We start from the raw sequence: 19,020 nt of genomic DNA on the forward strand, positions 1-19,020 counted from the left end.
GCTGTTGTGAAAGCCATATCCCCCTCCACCCCTTTCCTTCCCAGCATCGTTAGAATTTCAAAATCACACTGAGAAAAAAACACCTCACATTCAGGTACTGCGAGGCACTGTGCTCTTGGCCAATGTGTATCAGCATGGTCATTTAAAGGCATTTTCTGGTCTGGTGAAACTAGCCTCTCGGACAGATAAGCACAAAGAGAACAACACAAGATTAGAGGCTGTTGCAAACTGAAAAACTGATACATTAAACAGTAGGAATAGATAGAGACAAAGAGATTCATTGCCATTGGATCATTGTTGGGAGGAGCCTGAACAATGTACAATTCATGATAAAAGGTCAGGCCAGGGGAGCTGCCAAGCGTTACAGTACTTGTACCCAAAACCAGAACTTTGTCATCAGTTTGGGAACAATTTGGGCTTTTTTCCCTATTATTGCTGACCACTGATTAGGCTATATCCCTCCAAAGCAATTTGTTTTGACCAGAAATGTTTATTCTTATTACTGTATGATTACGAGTCATTTTAGTATATTGCTTTAAACGCATTTGTCTTTGTTGCTTGTTGTTGCGTTTTGATCTGCAAACCTATTATTTTACCAGTTGCACAACAACTATAACATTAGCATTATCTCCTTGTATCCATGAGGAGATTTTCCTCCCCATAATTTATGAGTATATTGTAAGTAATTACAATGACTAGACACATATTATTAAGTTGCTCTGTATTGATGTTTACTATTGGGGGATATTATGTAGGCTCTGGAGCCCTCATGATAATGGCTGCTGGAGGGGAGTATTATAACTAATCATCATTGTACAAAGCCAGAGGGATTTGATTTAGTGTACCTCCAGACATAGTAAAAGTGTATGGGGAGGGGGGAAAGGGGAGGAATGTGTGGTGGGGGAATAAGGATTACGCTGGAGCCCAGGGATATAAATACACCCCTGAAGAAAGGATTCTGCGAGAGAGCTGTTACCCATGTGCCTGTGTATGCTAGGGAAGTATAGCACAAATCACTAAGAAACAAGTTATACAGTACCTGTAATACCCATATGTGGGTACACCAGGGAAGTAGAACACAAACCGCTGAGCACACAGCATTTAGGCCAGCTGTGTTATTAATGTATGCAGGTAGCCACTAAAGAAATGCAGCTCAAACCAATAAGTACATCCCACTTATTGTACTGTATGAGCCATATGTGAGTACGGTAGGAAAGTGCAGTGCTAGCTAATTACTGTAGTGCTGATGATGTCTATTACTGTAGCAGCAAGGGTTCAGAGATGATTCAGATATATAGCCTACAGAACAACAAACAGATTAGCTCTGACATATAGTACTATTAGGCATATTTATGCGCATGCTGAGATGGAATAGAGCTAATAGAGCTAGTCTATTAGATAATCAGACTAGTAATTGTGCACTGTACTGTAAACAGTGTATTGTAGATGGTGACTGATACTAACCGTGCTAGGATATATTTAACATTAGATTGCAGATTGTATATATAATGGATTGTATTTTATAATGTTTCAGTTTCAATCAGAATGACTAGAATTGCATGGTGGACATACCAACATAATACATGTGGCTGATTTGTTCATTTGATTACTGATTCCACATTCCCTCTATTCAGAGCAAATTGAACCCGCTGAACGTTACCCCCCCAATCCGAGCTGTGGACATGGACAGGAACATCCAACCCCCCTCTGATCGACCAGAGATCCTTTTCTACATCCTTGTTGGTAGGTTCCTGCTACGCACGCACGCACGCACGCACGCACGCACGCACGCACGCACGCACGCACGCACACACACACACACACACAAACACACACACGCACAATTGGAAAAGGGAACCATACCGTGGTGGGAACCATACCAATTCAATTTTTACACCAAAGCAGTCAAACACTGCTCTATCAAAGTTGTTATGTATAGGTGTTTTGTTCTCTGTTCCAGGTCAGCCCTCAACATATCCAGAGTATTTCTCTTTAAACAAGACAACTGCAGAGCTACGTCTCCTGAAACCTGTCAGCAGAGACATGTACCGCTCCTTTACCCTCATCATCAAGGTAAACTAAACCCACAACTTTATCTGAGTCACGGAGAGAAAGAGGATGTCAGCAGGGAAAGACTGAAGGAGAGGGAGAATGAGAGTTTGGCATCTGGATCTGGAGAGTGCTCTTGCTTAGCTTGTTGATACCATACATTGTAATAAACATGTAGGATGTGTAGGAAAACATGCCTACTGCTACTGGAATGCATTGAAATCTGACGTAGAGAGATGAATGGAGGAGAAATAAGATTTAATGTAGTATACTACACTACTATACTATAGTAGCCTATAGTTGTGTTCATTATCACTTATGCTGCAAGGCTCACCACCACCTCCATACATGTGTTGTGGTTGCTACTATTGATCCTGATCGGACAATTGTCTCTTTGGCAGGGAAGAAATGAAGAAAGAAGTGAGTTAAAGAGACTGGAATGAGAGGATGGACAAAGAGAGAGGAGAGGTTAGAGAGAGGGAAAGAGGATATTTAGGGAGTGGAAGAGAATGAAAAAGGGCGATGAAGGAATGAGAGATAGGCAGGGCTGGAGTATGAAGAGTGAGTGATAAACTGTGACTTTTGGTGGCAGAGAGTCTCCTGCAACCCGATGTGTTCTGCCAGTGGAACACAGGTAATTTACCACTGCCTCCCAGAAAGCGGGACATCACTAAAGAGCCAAACCTCTGGGGAACACATTTAACCCCCCCCCCCCCTCTCTCTCTCTCTCTCTCCACCTTTAGTGGTAAATATAAGAATAAGCTGGGTGCTTTGACATCATAACATTCATACAGTACATGCCCTATTGTCTTGAGAAAGACAGGAGAGACAAACAATAACAAGGAACAAAGACTAATGAAATGAAAGAAGAAGGAAAGGAGGGACGAAGGAAGGAATGAAGGAAGAGAGAGAGTAAGGAATGAAAGAAAGAAAAAAAGGAAGAAAAAGGAAGGAATGTAGGAAGAAAGGGAATGCCTATTCCTCTCCTTGTGGAAAAGTATGACAATAATATCCCTCCACAATCACAACACAAACCCAATTGAATCAAGTTACTGTGCGTTATTAGTTTCAGGTCAGAGACTGAACCGATGTCCCCCCACTCCCTCTCCTTCTCCTTCCTCACTGCAATGAATTGAGATGCATCAGCCAAAGCAACAGTGACATATATGTTTATGAGGAATGTCGGCAGTATGTCAGGCTGACTGCACATGTACAGTACGTCTCACTTGGTGAGTTCTTATCAGAGTGAGGGTCTAGTTTCACATTGGTGTGTGGTGTAAGGTAACAGTATAAATGCCAACTGAGGCACATGGTTTGTTACTGTTGTGTGAGGTTGGATGGATGAGGGAGCCTGCATATTCTCATTCCATTCCGACTACTCTGGAAAATATTAAATGATGGATATAATGTGCAGGCTGATGCTCCAGTGTTGGTGTGACACAGAGTAAGATACAGTATCATCGCATTTGAGTCCATTACACAAACACCAAGTCCATTACACAAACACCAAGTCCATTACACCATTAGTCCATTACTCCATTTCAGTCCATTACACAAACACCAAGATGGTGTTCAAAGGGTTGAGAAAAAAGCTTGCAGGTTTTGTGTGTCTTTCAGTTGCTGGGTTACTGTTAAAAAGAAAAATTTTCCCATAAAAGTGTACATTTAGCTTGCAAAAGTTCACACAGCTCGCGCTGGTTGGGACGTATCCAATCCGGATCCACGCTGGCGATACTGACGGAGTGGGCGGAGCCTCGGAATCTTGTAGCGCCCAGCTTGCTTGACAGCACAACAAGAGACATATACGGGCGGGTGTCAGCTGCGGCCGTATCAATGCATGTCAAATTATCCGTTCTATGGCTGAATTCAACAGGATTTATCCACTTCAAAAAATAACATGATACAATATTTGCGATACGAAAGTGCTGAAAGCTCTTAGATGGAATAGGTCCTCCTTGTACAGCACTTGTTGTTGAAAAGAGTAGATAGACCTTCCATTCCTCTCTACTGGTCCAGAAGCCCAGAAAGATGATACGCAAGGCACGCATTATTCTCTCCCTCTCAGAACATTTTTGGCAAGACATAATAATCCAAAAATATGAACTATTTGTGAGATGTTCCATAAATGCTTTCAAGCGTTTGAGAAACAAACTACTGAATTGAAATGTTATTATTTCAAACCTTGTAAAAGAAGTCCACATACCTCAATCCTATAATAAAGGTTGCATAAGAAATAATACAATTCCTCCTCTTAATCTCCTTGCTGTAGGCTGAACAAGACAATGGTCATCCCCTGCCGACCTACGCTGACCTTATCATTGAAATCCTGGACGAGAACAACCAGGCTCCATACTTCCAGTTTGCCACCTACCAGGGCTATGTCAGTGAGTCCTCTCCAGTAGGAACCACCATCTCGGGCAGTGCCAACCTCACCGGTCCCCTGGGCATCATAGCCCTGGATAATGATATTGAGGAGGTAGTGTGTTCTCACACACACACACACACACACACGCACATGCACATGCACACGGACACACACACACATACACACACACGCACATGCACATGCACACGGACACACACACTCACACACACACACACACACACACACGCACACACACACACACACACACACACACACATGCACACACGCACACACACACACACACACACACACACACACACACACACTCAGTGGTTATACAAGTCAATTCCGTGTGTCGCTAATTTCATACAGACACAGAGCCAGGGGAGCCTAGCAAGATAAACATATGTACCTAATGAATGTTTTTCAATGTCATGCAGGGATGGTAAATCGTCCTCTAGTCAAACCACTAATGTTTTGTCTCCCTGTTGTAGCTGCTACCTGGTGAAACACCTGTAGGTAACAGGATGGTTTGGGTGCTGTGGTAACTAGAAGTGTGCCTCTGGGTGTACTCTCCTGTGTGATGTGTGACACCCCTGTTCTAGGTGCATGATGCCTATCTTACAGCTCTTTCTATTGCTTCACTTGGCTTTTCTTCTCTCCTACTAATAATCACTTTCCTTATATTCTCCGTGTGTGCGTGATTTTTAGTCACGCAGAACATTTTGTCTACCTTATTGATGAGGAATAACATCAGAGATATACGTATACAGTATGTTATGTTAGTGCGTGTGCATGTCTGCTTTTTGTGTGTGTGCGTGTGTTTGTGCCACTCCCTTACAGAGGTTGCGGCACCTGAATGCACAATTTCAGGTGCTGACAGGGGTTCTCTGAATGGGTTTTCAAAGTACCTCAACTGCATCTAATGGGTGAAAATTCACATTGAGACAAGATGCCGACACACCAGAAGATGTTAAAAGCGAGTGCAGCAGCTTTTGCTTGAGTTGTTTGTGTTTCTGTCACTGGGATATTTCACTCTGTGTTTATGATGTTGAAAAGGCTGTATTATTCATTTCCTCAGATGACACGCAACAGATCAACTCCTCCACAGAGATTCCTCTAACCCACGTTATCTCTCTTTCCTTCTCCTTCTCTTTCTCACTTAATCTCCCTCATTTTAGTCTCTTCCTCTCGTTTTCTCTCACTTTGTCTCTCACTTTGTCTCTCTCTCTCTCTCTCCCTCTATCTCACTCTCTCTCTGTCTCTCTCTTCTCACTCTCTTTCTCTGTGTTCTGGAAGAGGTTAATACATCAAATGGGACTTTAACATAGATAACAGAATCAATAGACAAAGCAATGCAGATGTTTAGCAAATAGGACGGGACTCATCGACATGCATTAATCATCCTATCAACCCAACCTGATGTCCCCATGGGCATTTTAGATTGTGTCAGAGTTGTGCAACAGTCAAAAATATAACCAAACTGATGTTTTACAATGGTTGTGATAGTGTTGGTTGTGTTTTTGAATGTTTTTTAAACGTCAAAATACAAACGCTGGAGCTCTGTAGCATGTTGTTATGTGATGGTTATTTCTCAACGTTGACTTAAGGTTGTCATTTGATGCTCATCATCAAACATTGCAGAAACCTGATGTTTCAATAGTCTCTAACCTAGTGGCAGAAATCACACCTTGGAATAATATTAGAATTAGATCAATACCATGCAAAAAATAATGAACAGCTTGTGTTTAATTAGGACTTTAGAATAATTTGAATATCACATATCACATTTTGCATTTTAAACATACTTACACAAAACTTACATATTGAATATAACATATTGACAGACATAATTGGTGTAACTGAAGTGTAAAAAAACACTGGTCAAATGTGGGGTGTGACTTGGAGATGTTAGCTATCAAAAAAAGTTGTGGTAGTCATGAAAACGCTAAAAGGTTTTTTCTACGTGTGTTTTTGAAATGGCAACAACATTATGATGTTAAAAACAGACCTTTAGGAAGTCAGGGAATGAGGGGGACATGGGTTTCACAGCGCTAGAGTTATTTTATCATAAAGTGTCACATGTGCCTGTGGACCTCCGCTCCGTTAGGGACGACTAGTGTCATAGTGAGGTAGAGACATTACTGTCAGCAATCCCTACCAGTTAGAGACTGTGACTAGAGGACAGGTTAGAGACTATTGAAACATCAGGTTTCTGTGTATTCCTTGTACTAAGAACAGATACAAAAAACAGCAAAGTAATGTAAAAATGCCATCATCCTTTCTGAAGTACGACTGCATGTTTCCTTGTCCTCCGTGCTCGGCCACTCTTAACATCTTCCCTCCTCTGATATATTTTTTTTCCCTCTGCGGCACAGCTGAAGCTTATAAACATGACCACCTGGTCACCATGGTAACACACTTTCTTTTTGAATATCTTTTTTCCTAAAAGACAAAAGACCCCATGGTGAAGATTAATCTGGATGACTACACAGCGATCTTTGCCCTGACCCCGACAGGGCTAACCCGCTATCTGAGGCTGCTGAAACCAGTGGACAGGGAAAAGCAGATGACCTACACCTTCACGGTACTCTTCATAGCACTCTACTAGATATGATTACACTCCTGCACTCACTTCCTTTAGAACTCCCAGATCTTGTAGATATTATACGACCTGAGTAGTACCACAACTGCAGCATCCACGTCTATTAGGACTACAACAAGTTGGGTAGCCTTCATTCTTTCAGATTTTCTGTTGTAGCTTCAAAGGCTTTGTTTTATTTTTCTGGGCTTTGATCTGGTCTTTGACCCCCCAAAAAAAACGTTATATCTGTTATAGAACAATTCCCAGGATTGCTGTTTTTTTATTTTATTTGGATAATTCAAGAGAATAGTTTTGAGTTGGATTTGTGAACTTTTAGGGTAGATTTAAAGACAAGAAAGAACATGTGCAAGGCAATTGGATTTAGCCTGCTGTATTCATTTGGCAATAGCCTTTCGAATGGGTTGATGGATGGGCCATGAATGGGCTCCTGTAGCCTTTATTACACACATTACTGCAGACACATGTTAAAATGTGTCTACAGTAATCATGTTGTCCCCCACAAATGATGGAGTACTGAAATTGTATAGGTCCTTATAAGAAAGTTATTGCTCATGAGGGGCTGCAAATATGTACCAAATGTCCTGACTATAGCTTAAACATTGTCCATGGTTGTAACTTGTTTAGTGGTCCAAACAACATAACCTTAATGGCTCTACGGTTTATTTTTTTACTTTATGCTTCAAGGCTTCCGTAGATCTGTGTTGCTGGCTGCTCTTTTTACTTATTATTCTTGCCTGTTCTTTTGTCTCTTTGTGTGTGTGTGTGTGTGTGTGTGTGTATCACGTTGAGAAGCACCACACATAATAAGGAGCTTGAGGTTTTCACTTTGGCCTTAAGGCAGGATTTCTACTCCTCTTCTCTTTTAAAGCCCCTCTATCTCTTTCAGAGTACTTACTGTATTAAATTAATATTCCAGAGTCACAACCGTGTGAATTGTTTAAAAAATATGTGTCTAGTGTTGCTGTTCTACAGTCATTTTGGTCCTGGATTCATCAGTAGAGATGTTTTACACATCACTCTTTGTCCATCACATACCACTTTTGTTTAACCACTTTTAATTAATTTTGCTTGAATCCATTTCATGAACAAGATCTACGTAGGTCAGGTTTCGAGAGGGAAGATGGATGGAACAAACCTACGTATACATTTATGGAGATCCAGGGTTTCTTTTTCTGCAGAGAAAAAAAGTAATGGTTTGATCTGGGTCCTGAGATTGGCCAGATGGAAATATCAAACTTAGGATCTCAATAGCAGGCTTCTGACTCAGTCCTTCTAATTGGTTATCACCCTGCATCGGTGTAGGAATATTAACAAACTGGTGGGTGGCACATTTGTTATTGGTGTCAAGTCAGTCATTTAATAAATGTAACTATGACGGCAGCTACAATTTTAACAATCACTATCTGGTAGGTGGTAAGGGTAATAGTATGTAGCCAAATAAATTGTGTATTTTTTCTTCACTATAGATATTAAATGTGTATGTGTTCTCAGTCATATACATATGAACTTAATGTTTTTCCTTTCTGTCCTGATCTTCAACATCAAAGATGGTGGCTACAGATGGAGTACAGCAGAGCACGCCGGTGACCGTCAACATCTTGGTTATTGACGCTAACGACAACACACCGACCTTCGCCGAAGTATCTTACAGTGTGGAGGTTTTCACTGACATGCAGCCTGGAGAGACAGTACTACAGGTGATCAATCTTTCTCTCTCTCTCTCTCTCTCTCTCTCTCTCTCTCTCTCTCTCTCTCTCTCTCTCTCTCTCTCTCTAACAATCCAGGGACATGGGTCAACAATTACAACCCAAGAACAGTCCACTTTCTTTGATCAGCAGTCATGGCTCGAAAACACTTTCTTACCACAGTGGCAGACCTCAAATACAATATACTCAATAGATCCAGGGGCATCATGACTCTAGGTAATTCACTAGGGTAAGTCAACAGACATGACCATAGAGCATAGATTAACAGTCTCCCATTGTGACTGTCGTAACTCTAAATCCCTCTGGAAGGCTTCAGCAGGAATCAGGTTTGTGGCTTCTGGTCATGAATGGCTTTCAGAGTCTGTTTAGTTCAATGATGATTATGTTTTGATTTGTTTGAAGGGCTGATGGCTGTGGAAGTGTGTGTGTGTGTGTATGTGTGTGTGTGTGTGTGTGTGTGTGTGTGTGTGTGTGTGTGTGTGTATGGGGTATGTGTGTGTGTGTGTGTGTGAGTGTGTGTGTGTGTGTGTGTGTGTGTGTGTGTGTGTGTGTGTGTGTGTGTGTGTGTGTGTGTGTGTGTGTGTGAAACCTCTGCTTTAGTTGAGGGGATCAGCTTCAGTAACGTCTGTCATTTCGTGGACAGAGCATGATCTCCCATCTCATGGTCAATCAGCCTGCTCAGTACTGGTCCACACAAAAAAAGAGTCAGACACTGAAAGGTCAACTTTAATCTGTCTTAAAAATCAGCCACCAGCCCCCGCCGGAATGAGGCCAGGGGTCACGGAGCGGCCAGTATGACCGCTTAACCGTTTTTATAAGCCGGACTCAGGTTTATGATGCTGGTGCAGACATCCACGGCCATGACAAGCGAAGGGTTCTATAGCCTGGATTAGCTGTAGCAAGACCTTGCAGATATGGAGCTAAAGCCTAGCTGCGGGTGCTCTGAGTCAGAAACAGTGGGGTATCCAAGTTAATTGGTAGGAGGGGAGGGCTGGGTGTTTAATTATGTTGATAATGCAGCATTGAAAATCATGGAATTCGTCAATATGGAAAATTGCATTGAAATGAATGAATGAATGAATGAAAGAAAACATCATCATTTGCTCCATGGCAATTATTTTATTAAGAGTAAACATTTGTGATGCTATTTTACCCTGCAGAATCCCAATCATTTTGCATAAATGTCCTGTATGTGTTTATGTGTGTGCATTGTGCACCAACTGCAGAGCTTTATGTGTGTAGCTGTTAGTGAGCATTAGCCATGCTAGTCCTATGTAGATAAATCTAATTAAGGTAATGCAACAGGGAAAAATAAAACGAAAAAATGGAAATCAGGAAAAATAAAAAAGGAATAATGAAAAACGGAATTTATTATGAGACACGATGTCAAGTTGCTTGAAAATGGCTGTTGTTCCTATCATCATTTCTCTGCCATTACTGAATATTTCTCAAAGCAGTTTGACCCATCTACTTGAGTGGTGACAGACTAAATATTGGCCAATTTTTAGAAATATTAAAACATTAAAACAGATTGTGTGAAAATTTATTTTCACACGATGGCAATAGATTTAAATCTATTTTTGCAATAGTTTTGGGGACGAGAAAAAAAATATGTGGTAGTAACATAAAGCAATGTATCAAAATGTCTGAAAGTTGGAATGTGCAGCAGTTTCCATTCAAGTAAATGCACTTAATGTACTATTATTCTTTAAACAGTCCACTATAAGGTCTAATACCCCTCTGAGGAATAAGTATTCGGCTGTTTAAGAGAAACAAACAACATGCCCAATGTTGAATGTAGCCTATGTTGTTTGAAGTACAGTAGTCCAACAAAGCTATTGTAGCAGGAGTCAAAGCTTAGTGTGATGGAAAACCCTGTCAGTGCATGGGTCAGATTTAGACTTATCGTGCTGAATCGAATTTCTTGTCTTTTTTGGCTTTTGACAACTCTGAATATCTAACTTAAAACATAGTGTTTTGTATTTGGCCCTACATAAGTATTTTCTTTTGGACTTCTTTTGTTTGCGTTTTTAATGCTGAAAATTACATGCACTAAAACATTTTCTGGTTCTAAGCATAAGCATATGTCAATGGTTCTAAGCTGCAAAGGCTATTGCCTACCTAATTTATTATTTATTCTCAATAAAACATTTAAAAAAGCAGTGTTTTGCAAGTCTTTTCAATCTGATTACTGATTAATCATCAGAATAATTAACAGAATACTTGATTATTGCAGCCGTAGTTTAATGTCAACATGTTTTACAATAGACTTGTTCATTGGTCCCCATAGTGTCATAAATTAATCATTCACATGCGTACAGTACGGTACATTCATAAAAGGTCATTTAGCATCAATATTTAGAAGGGTGTACAAGTTGTTTACCATACCTATTCGTAAAAGGTCAATTGTTCTGTAAACATTACGCAGCATGCACACCATTTGTTAAATGTCAGTCAATACTGCCTGTACACATAACATGGGTCACATAACACATAACACAGGTTACACACTTAAAAGTTAATAGTGTACTAAAATAACCTGCAACATTTCACCATCCATAACACTGGCATGTAGATCCCTACGTAACATGGTTGCCCCTACCTCTAAACAATTGGTACTCAATTGGTTCAATAAACAAATAATCCAATGACTCCAATGACTGGCGGTTTTAACAGCTCTGATTGTTGCTTTGGGTGCCCCTTGCCCCCAGCTAATAAAGAAACCTAGGGGAATACTGAAGTCTAATGTTGAAATCTCTCTCTCTCTCTCTCTCTCTCTCTCTCTCTCTCTCTCTCTCTCTCTCTCTCTCTCTCTCTCTCTCTCTCTCTCTCTCTCAGCTGACGGCAGCAGATGGAGACGACGGTCTGAATGGCCTGGTGACATACGAGATTCTGGCAGGCGCCCAAGGAGATTTCATCATCAGCAATCGTACAGGGCGCATTACCATCGGCCCTGGCATTGCCCTGATGGTGGGGAGGTCCTACGCTCTGACTGTCAGGGCCTCGGACAACGCCCCAGAGACACAGAAAAGGCACAATACATTCCTTCAGATTTCATCTGTTCATTCACTCATTAAGTTGTTCACTCAGTTATTGATTGTCTAACTTATTCAGTGACTTGTGTATTAATTTGTTTCCCTCATTCACTCATTGTCTAATTCAACCATTTATCCATACAACACTGTTTGGCTCATATGAAACGATCCTACTCTTTACTGAATGTATGAACTGTACAAAGTCATGTTTCTTAAGGGGTCTGATGAGGTGAAATAAAAGTATAATTAGTCTGACAGACTAACAAGGCGGGATTTTATGAATTCAAGCGGCATATGGCCTTGTTTTCTCTCAGACATTTCAAAGGCATCTTTGTCTCACAATTCTCTTTATTTTCCACCAGTTTATCATGAAATAATTATTATGGCATGAGTTGATTGAGATTTGTGATCACAGTATTGTATTTCCAATATTACCAGCCGCTCCTCCAATCTCACAGTGCCCCCCTCTGTCCTCCACAGGAGCTCCATCACCACGGTATACATTGAGGTGTTGCCCCCCAACAACCAGAGTCCACCTCGCTTCCCCCTGTTCACCTACAGCCTGGAGGTCAGTGAGGCAATGAGGCTCGGAGCCATCCTGCTCAACCTACAGGTGAGGGAGACACAGGAATGCTCATGTACTTACACCCCTAGGCACTGGTTTAACATCAGGTTATTCTGTTTGGCCCAGTTGGTAGAGCATTGCACTAGTGATGATTGGGTTGTGGGTATGATGCCAGCAGGGACCATATTGAAAAAGATGTTGGCTCACATGATTCCTCTCCTCTGTTGCTATAGGCCACTGACAGAGAGAATGATCCAATCACATACCGCATCAACAGTGGCGATTCCCAGCAGATCTTCAACCTCTCTGAAACGTAAGATCATTAGTTCCCGAAATAAAAGCCCTGATAAGATACAGGGTAATGGGCGAAACACTTTCAAGTTGCCCCCATGCCTTTGTGATGACACTATAATTACTTTAATAATATTTTATTGACAAGTGGTTACATAGTAATCAAGTAATTACATAGTTTATGGAGGTGAATAGTTGTGTTATTACACGTGTACAAGTCTTTATTCCAATTACTTAAGGCCTACTTGAGGCCATGTGTTATGACATTTTTATCATCAACTTACGTAGTAGTAGTAGTAGTAGTAGTAATAAGAGTAGGAGTAGTAGAAGTAGTAGTAGTAGTCGTAGTAGTAGTAGTAGGAGTAGGAGTAGTAGTAGTAGGAGCAGTAGTAGGAGCAGTAGGAGTAGTAGTAGGAGCAGTAGTAGGAGCAGTAGGAGTAGTAGTAGTAGTAGTAGAAGTAGTAGTAGTAGGAGTAGGAGTAGGAGCAGTAGGAGTAGTAGTAGTAGTAGGAGTAGTAGTAGTCATAGTAATAGTAGTAGTGGTAGTAGTAGTAGAAGTAGTAGTAGTAGTAGTAGTAGTAGGAGTAGGAGTAGGAGTAGTAGGAGTAGTAGTAGTAGTAGTAGTAGTAGTAGTAGTAGTAGTAGGAGCAGTAGTAGGAGTAGTAGGAGTAGTAGGAGCAGTAGTAGTAGTAGTAGTCGTAGTAGTAGTAGTAGTAGTCATAGTAATAGTAGTAGTGGTAGTAGTAGTAGTAGTAGAAGTAGTAGTAGTAGTAGGAGTAGGAGTAGGAGTAGTAGGAGTAGTAGTAGTAGTAGTAGTAGTAGTAGTAGTAGTAGTAGGAGCAGTAGTAGGAGTAGTAGGAGTAGTAGGAGCAGTAGTAGTAGTAGTAGTCGTAGTAGTAGTAGTAGTAGTCATAGTAATAGTAGTAGTGGTAGTAGTAGTAGTAGTAGAAGTAGTAGTAGTGTGCATTGCTAGGTAATGACATAAACAATGGCACGTTTTATGAATGGATGTAGCCATGTGTATGTTGTCTAATATATCATGGGCCGGATAGGCTCTAACAGTGGGAATTCCAAACCACCTGATAATATGCAATTACGAACCAATTACTGATACCAATTGCTGTACCCTGTAACAGCATGTCAATACAATGCTCTTGCTAATTACGTAGGTACTACACAGGTATGGTTAACAGATACTGAATGTGTAATGGTTAAATAAGCAGCATGATATGATGATAGATACAGTACAGTAGATTCATTATTTAAATTTTGATAAGCAGAATAGCTTTTGGCAAAGCCTTTTAGTCCTACAGTAGCCTATATTAAATATCAAAGCAGTTCATTTTACAATTTCAGTCAGACATTTAGGCTAAATTATCCTAACAAGCACCTATGGTAGCAATGTGGCCTTATTTCATGGTTTAGTTGCCTTCTCGAATGACCTACATTATTATGGTTTGATAAGAGAATGTTCAGACATTCACAGCTCTCCCAGGGGCCAGTAGGGTTTTGTGGAGGCTTTTTAAAGTTGGCGATGGATCAAGTAGTTGGACTCACCAAAGGACTGTTAATGCAAAAGACAACATCAGACTTGTTGAGGAAAGGTTAACTGCCAGTTATGCTATTTAACTAGCAGTTTCACTTTTATGTGTATGTTTGGTGTGTATACTCTTATATGGAATGGATACAGTTCTGCTTTGATGTAGAACAATAGCATGACTAGTAGCAGATAGTCCTCTATCCTCCAGCACGGCTGAGTGGTACCCTACACAGACCTACACAGGCCTCCAGCACGGCTGAGTGGTACCCTACACAGACCTACACAGGCCTCCAGCACGGCTGAGTGGTACCCTACACAGACCTACACAGGCCTCCAGCACGGCTGAGTGGTACCCTACACAGACCTACACAGGCCTCCAGCACGGCTGAGTGGTACCCTACACAGACCTACACAGGCCTCCAGCACGGCTGAGTGGTACCCTCCACAGACCTACACAGGCCTCCAGCACGGCTGAGTGGTACCCTACACAGACCACTGTATGAAAAAAGAGAGGGAAGATAAGGAGGAGGAGGAGGAGGAGACACTTCAAACAACCAGAAAGAAGATAAAATCATCATCAGCTGCCCACCACCGATACAGCCTGTCAGAGTGAGGGATGGGAGAGGAGGAGAGAAGGGCGGAGAGACAACATTAAATATTTACATGGCCAACCACTGTTTACTGTCCCTTAAATAAACAAGTAAATAAGTGAGCGACCTCCCGTGCAATGAAGGGAGAAGGAAGGATGTGGAGAGATTCAAAACACAAGGCTCTTCCTCTCTCTGCTCCTGGCTATGTTAAGAGGAGGTATTCTGCAGCATTGTTTAGTTTGTTTACTCTTAATCTGCTTTCTTAGTGCTGGAGCAGTTTGTTTTATGGAGAGGATGATTACTATGCAGAGACACGGTGGCAGCAGTTAGAGGAGACACTGTCACATTTTCTACAGGATTGGAGACAGCTGTTGTTGTTGTTGTTGTGGCAATAATCTCTCCCAAAGCAGATATGATTTAAAAAAAAATACATATTGCTGAGTGGCAGTGGTGGTGACTCCTTTAAAGGGCAGACATATTACATTAGATCACAGTTATAAATATGATATACCCCTACAGTATACCCCCCAGCAGGTGCAGATAGAGGGACATGATGAATGGAAGGATAATTAGCTGGTAATTTATGCTTGATGAGTATGCGAGATATGTAGCCCTTTTCTGCTCTCTCATTTCTCAACCGCCACATCTCCAAAGGGTTTGACGGTGCATTGCGGTGCATTGCGGTGTGTTGTGGTGTGTTGCGTTGGAGATTTTTGTGCATGGCTGCATTTTCAGATTCAGTGATTCAGGCCACATATGGTGTTGGTTTGATACAGCTAATATGAATAATGGGCTCTCTAGTCTATAACTCCCTCTAAATGGGGCAGCTTCCCCGGAGGGCTGAGGGCTTGGGAAGAGCTCCATTCTGCTAGCTCAGATCTATTCACAGTTTTAGTTAGGAGCAGGACAGGTCAGTGCTGAGAGGCCTAGCTGGTCACATCACAGGTAGCAAATACACAGACCTCAGATTCCATAGACCAGATCAAAGTCAGAAGCCATTTTCAAATCAGAAATTCAAATCAATTCATGTCTTGCATTGAGTAACTTTAAATCCAAACTGACCCCAACCCCCAGCTAACTATCGCAGTTACCAGAGACCACATTTTACAGAAAAAACTAATTTAGGGGTGAATATACCATTACAAATACGATAGAAGAGAAAAAAGATGAAATAGCCCATAAACTATGCCATGTTGAGATATGAGCCTAGGATTACTTACATCCTTCCAACACTCTGCCTGCTTGCTCTGGACTGTGCTGTTAACAAGATGCCATTTCTATTTTCTTTCTTACTGTGGGCTCCTCTGAGAGGCTATAGGGCTGGCTACTATCATAAACGACCATTACAGGGATCATGACTTGCAGCAGGGGTGAGAGGCATAGACCATCATCACCATCATCATCATCATCATCACTATTATCATCAGCATGTTTATGTTGTTGAGAGAGACGTTGCTCTTGACCTCCTGAACCACAGTTCAACCAGCTGTGGAGAGGAAAATGTGCCGACCATAACTTTGAACACACACAAGTTATGGTCGGCTAAGAAAATGGCTGACTTAAATCGAGCTTATAACAATTTAATTGTCAAATTTCTACATGGCTGGATTTCCTTGTATAGGTCATACAGGAAGAGGAAGTGGGAACGAGGCCAGGTCTGGACTGCCTGGCCACAGGAGCTTTAAATTACAGATTTGGGAAAGAAGGCAAACAGAAGGGAAATGTAAAAACATCAGGCATTAATCGACTGCTGTTTAGTGCGTGTGTGTGTGTGTGTGTGTGTGTGTGTGTGTGTGTGTGTGTGTGTGTGTGTGTGTGTGTGTGTGTGTGTGTGTGTGTGTGTGTGTGTGTGTGTGTGTGTGTGTGAGTGTGTCTGTTCACAAATTCACACAAAGGTAATTCAATAAGTTGCTTTTAGATTAATTGCTTTCTGAGAACATGTAGGGCTGCTGCGGCTTCTATTATTGTCATACAAAAGTCTGCTATCTTGGCTTTTTGATTTCTACGTCATTAGGATTTAAATTAGGAACTGAGGGCTCATGTATTTGTTTTAAATGAGGGCTTATCTTTTTGTGTTTTCCTCTATGACGCCCTGTTTTATTAGTGAAAATGAGAGTAATTTTCTCAAGTGTTTTTGGAACTGCCCAAGCACTGTGGTCTGTCCTGCTTGTTTTGAGGGGTTGAGAGAAGAGTTTTGAGTGGAAATGAAAGGAAATAAGGAGAGTTTTGTGTTTATAAGCTGTTGTGTTTAGCCTATTTTGCATGTACGCCTGATGTGTGATATCCAAGGGTTACGAGTAGGATTTATAGCATATGCATGTCTTGTTTTTCTCTCTCTAACAGAACAGCCTGTAAAGACTGGAGGTGGATTCCTATCCATAACCATCTGTCTTCCCTTATTGACTACCCCTTAGTGAACATATCAGATACAGTTATGTGATACTGTATATGATGGAATCTAGGTTATCGGAGGACTAAGGCAAGCCTTCAGATTTATGAAAGGGAAGAAATAAACTCAGAGAGGAAAGAGAGTTATTGAAGTACTGTAGGATCCACCCCAGATTTCTTCTAAGTATAGATGAAATAATGGATGGATGTTCAGTATATTGTATGTGGATTTCTTTATTCACGCTACTGTTTTGTTTGTTGATGTCTCTCCCTCTCTCCCTCCATCTCTCTCTCCCCGCATCTATCTCTCCCTCCCGTTATTCCTCCCTCCCTCCCTACCTCCACAGTATCGGCCTGCTGATTCTTGGGAAGCCTCTGGACAGAGAGACCACTGACCAGTACCTTCTGATTGTCACAGCGTCCGATGGCAACCCAGGCGGGGTAAGAGAGACTCCTGTGTTCAAACAAAGGCTGATTCTTACTTAAGCAATAACACACCCAAGGGTGTGCTATATTGTTGATATTGGAAAGGCTATGATGCCGTCACATGCCATCGACCATCACAGCCGTTACAATATCCACGAGTTTACACCGAAAGCTAAAATCCTGTGGGTTTTTTTCATGATAGATTGTACTGGTTTATGCACTGGTTAAGTAGTTCATGCAACTATCAGCATTGTTAGGAACGCAGGTTGGTTCAAAAAGTTCAATGAAAATAAGGATGCAGCTTTGTTGATAGTTCTGGAACACGTGGTCAAATAAATATGATTGGCATGGCAAGTTTTAAGCTAGCTACTGACTACCTTATTATGTTATTGTGTTATTGCTTTAGTACGGTAGACATTTGACAAGAAATAAGAATGATTTTTATTAGCCTAGCAACAGAGTAACAGAGTGCCCGGTCAGTCCCGCACTACTATTTGTGGTGTACATTAATTTGCACATCGCCATTCATGGTGCAACTATTAAAGTACATGTCCAATGATGTAATTTCAGACATTCATCCTCACTTCTCTGGTGCTGCTGCCTGTGTTTCTTCACCACCTCTTAAGATGTTGCTCCATCGCTCCCTACTCATTAGTGACAGCTTCCAGTAGATCTTAAGAGAACTTTCTAACCTGTGCCCACTCACTGACATGATCTCTGAAGCCTCCAGTCTGGCGTCGGTTGCTGATTTGTTGTGGCTCTAAAACAGTGATTAGTATAGATCACTGATGTGCCAATGTCCTTGCAGAGCCAGAGCAACAGTTTACTGGGGTGATTAACACCCATTGGCTCACGGCTAAACGAGACACTGTCCATGGAGCTGAACTTTCTTTTGGGGTGGAGGTAGAAAGTGTAGGCATTGGTCTGCATCGGAGTTCTGCAAGAGTGTCATGTCCTCTGCTGTTATCGAGGCATAATTGTTTGTCCCGGCCCTCCGCCTGATCTTCTTAACCATCCCAGTGAATACATTGTTAGCCGACGTGAACTCTGTGTCCCACACCAGGCACCAGAGAAGGGTCATTCACATAGCAGTTCAACCCAGCTCATAGTCCAGCATAACTGCTTAAACCATACACCTCCCCTTTCCCAATCTTAATTGTTCCATAAAAGTTAGGATTTATAAAAAATGCTATTCTCAATGACTTTGAAGTCAATGTTGTGTTTCTTCTCAACTAGCCAGTCTAAAAAACTGTTCACAGCTCAGCGTCAGATTCTTCTTCATCTTCTTTAAGAAGGTTCTCTTCAATGGACAGTGGATAAAATATATAGAAAGTTTTGTTATTAAATGTATCTATGCTTGTTTCACTTCCTGCAGGGGTAACTAATGGATACATTGTTAGTTACAGCAGAATGATCATTGGAATGTAAACAAGTTATAGGGATACTTTTTGCAAGTGAAA

The 19,020-nt window shown here is 41.4% G+C and overlaps 1 protein-coding gene across 1 annotated transcript in view; it reads left to right on the plus strand.

Annotated features, from left to right (window-relative positions):
• The window catches only part of LOC310823252 (protocadherin-15-like), a gene marked incomplete at both ends in the record, with an annotated part of 133,145 nt that overhangs the window by 41,776 nt on the left and 72,349 nt on the right, over nucleotides 1-19,020 (plus strand). Inside the window, 9 exons of the mRNA XM_083696054.1 lie at nucleotides 1,635-1,743; nucleotides 1,961-2,073; nucleotides 4,319-4,525; nucleotides 6,867-7,001; nucleotides 8,567-8,716; nucleotides 11,564-11,757; nucleotides 12,241-12,373; nucleotides 12,559-12,638; nucleotides 17,482-17,575. Of these exons, the coding sequence (XP_083552180.1) occupies nucleotides 1,635-1,743; nucleotides 1,961-2,073; nucleotides 4,319-4,525; nucleotides 6,867-7,001; nucleotides 8,567-8,716; nucleotides 11,564-11,757; nucleotides 12,241-12,373; nucleotides 12,559-12,638; nucleotides 17,482-17,575 (1,215 nt within the window). The remainder of the gene's footprint in view (nucleotides 1-1,634; nucleotides 1,744-1,960; nucleotides 2,074-4,318; nucleotides 4,526-6,866; nucleotides 7,002-8,566; nucleotides 8,717-11,563; nucleotides 11,758-12,240; nucleotides 12,374-12,558; nucleotides 12,639-17,481; nucleotides 17,576-19,020) is intronic.

The sequence above is a fragment of the Argentina silus genome, assembly GCF_951799395.1.
Source record: "Argentina silus genome assembly, chromosome: X".
Classification (NCBI taxonomy): domain Eukaryota; kingdom Metazoa; phylum Chordata; class Actinopteri; order Argentiniformes; family Argentinidae; genus Argentina; species Argentina silus.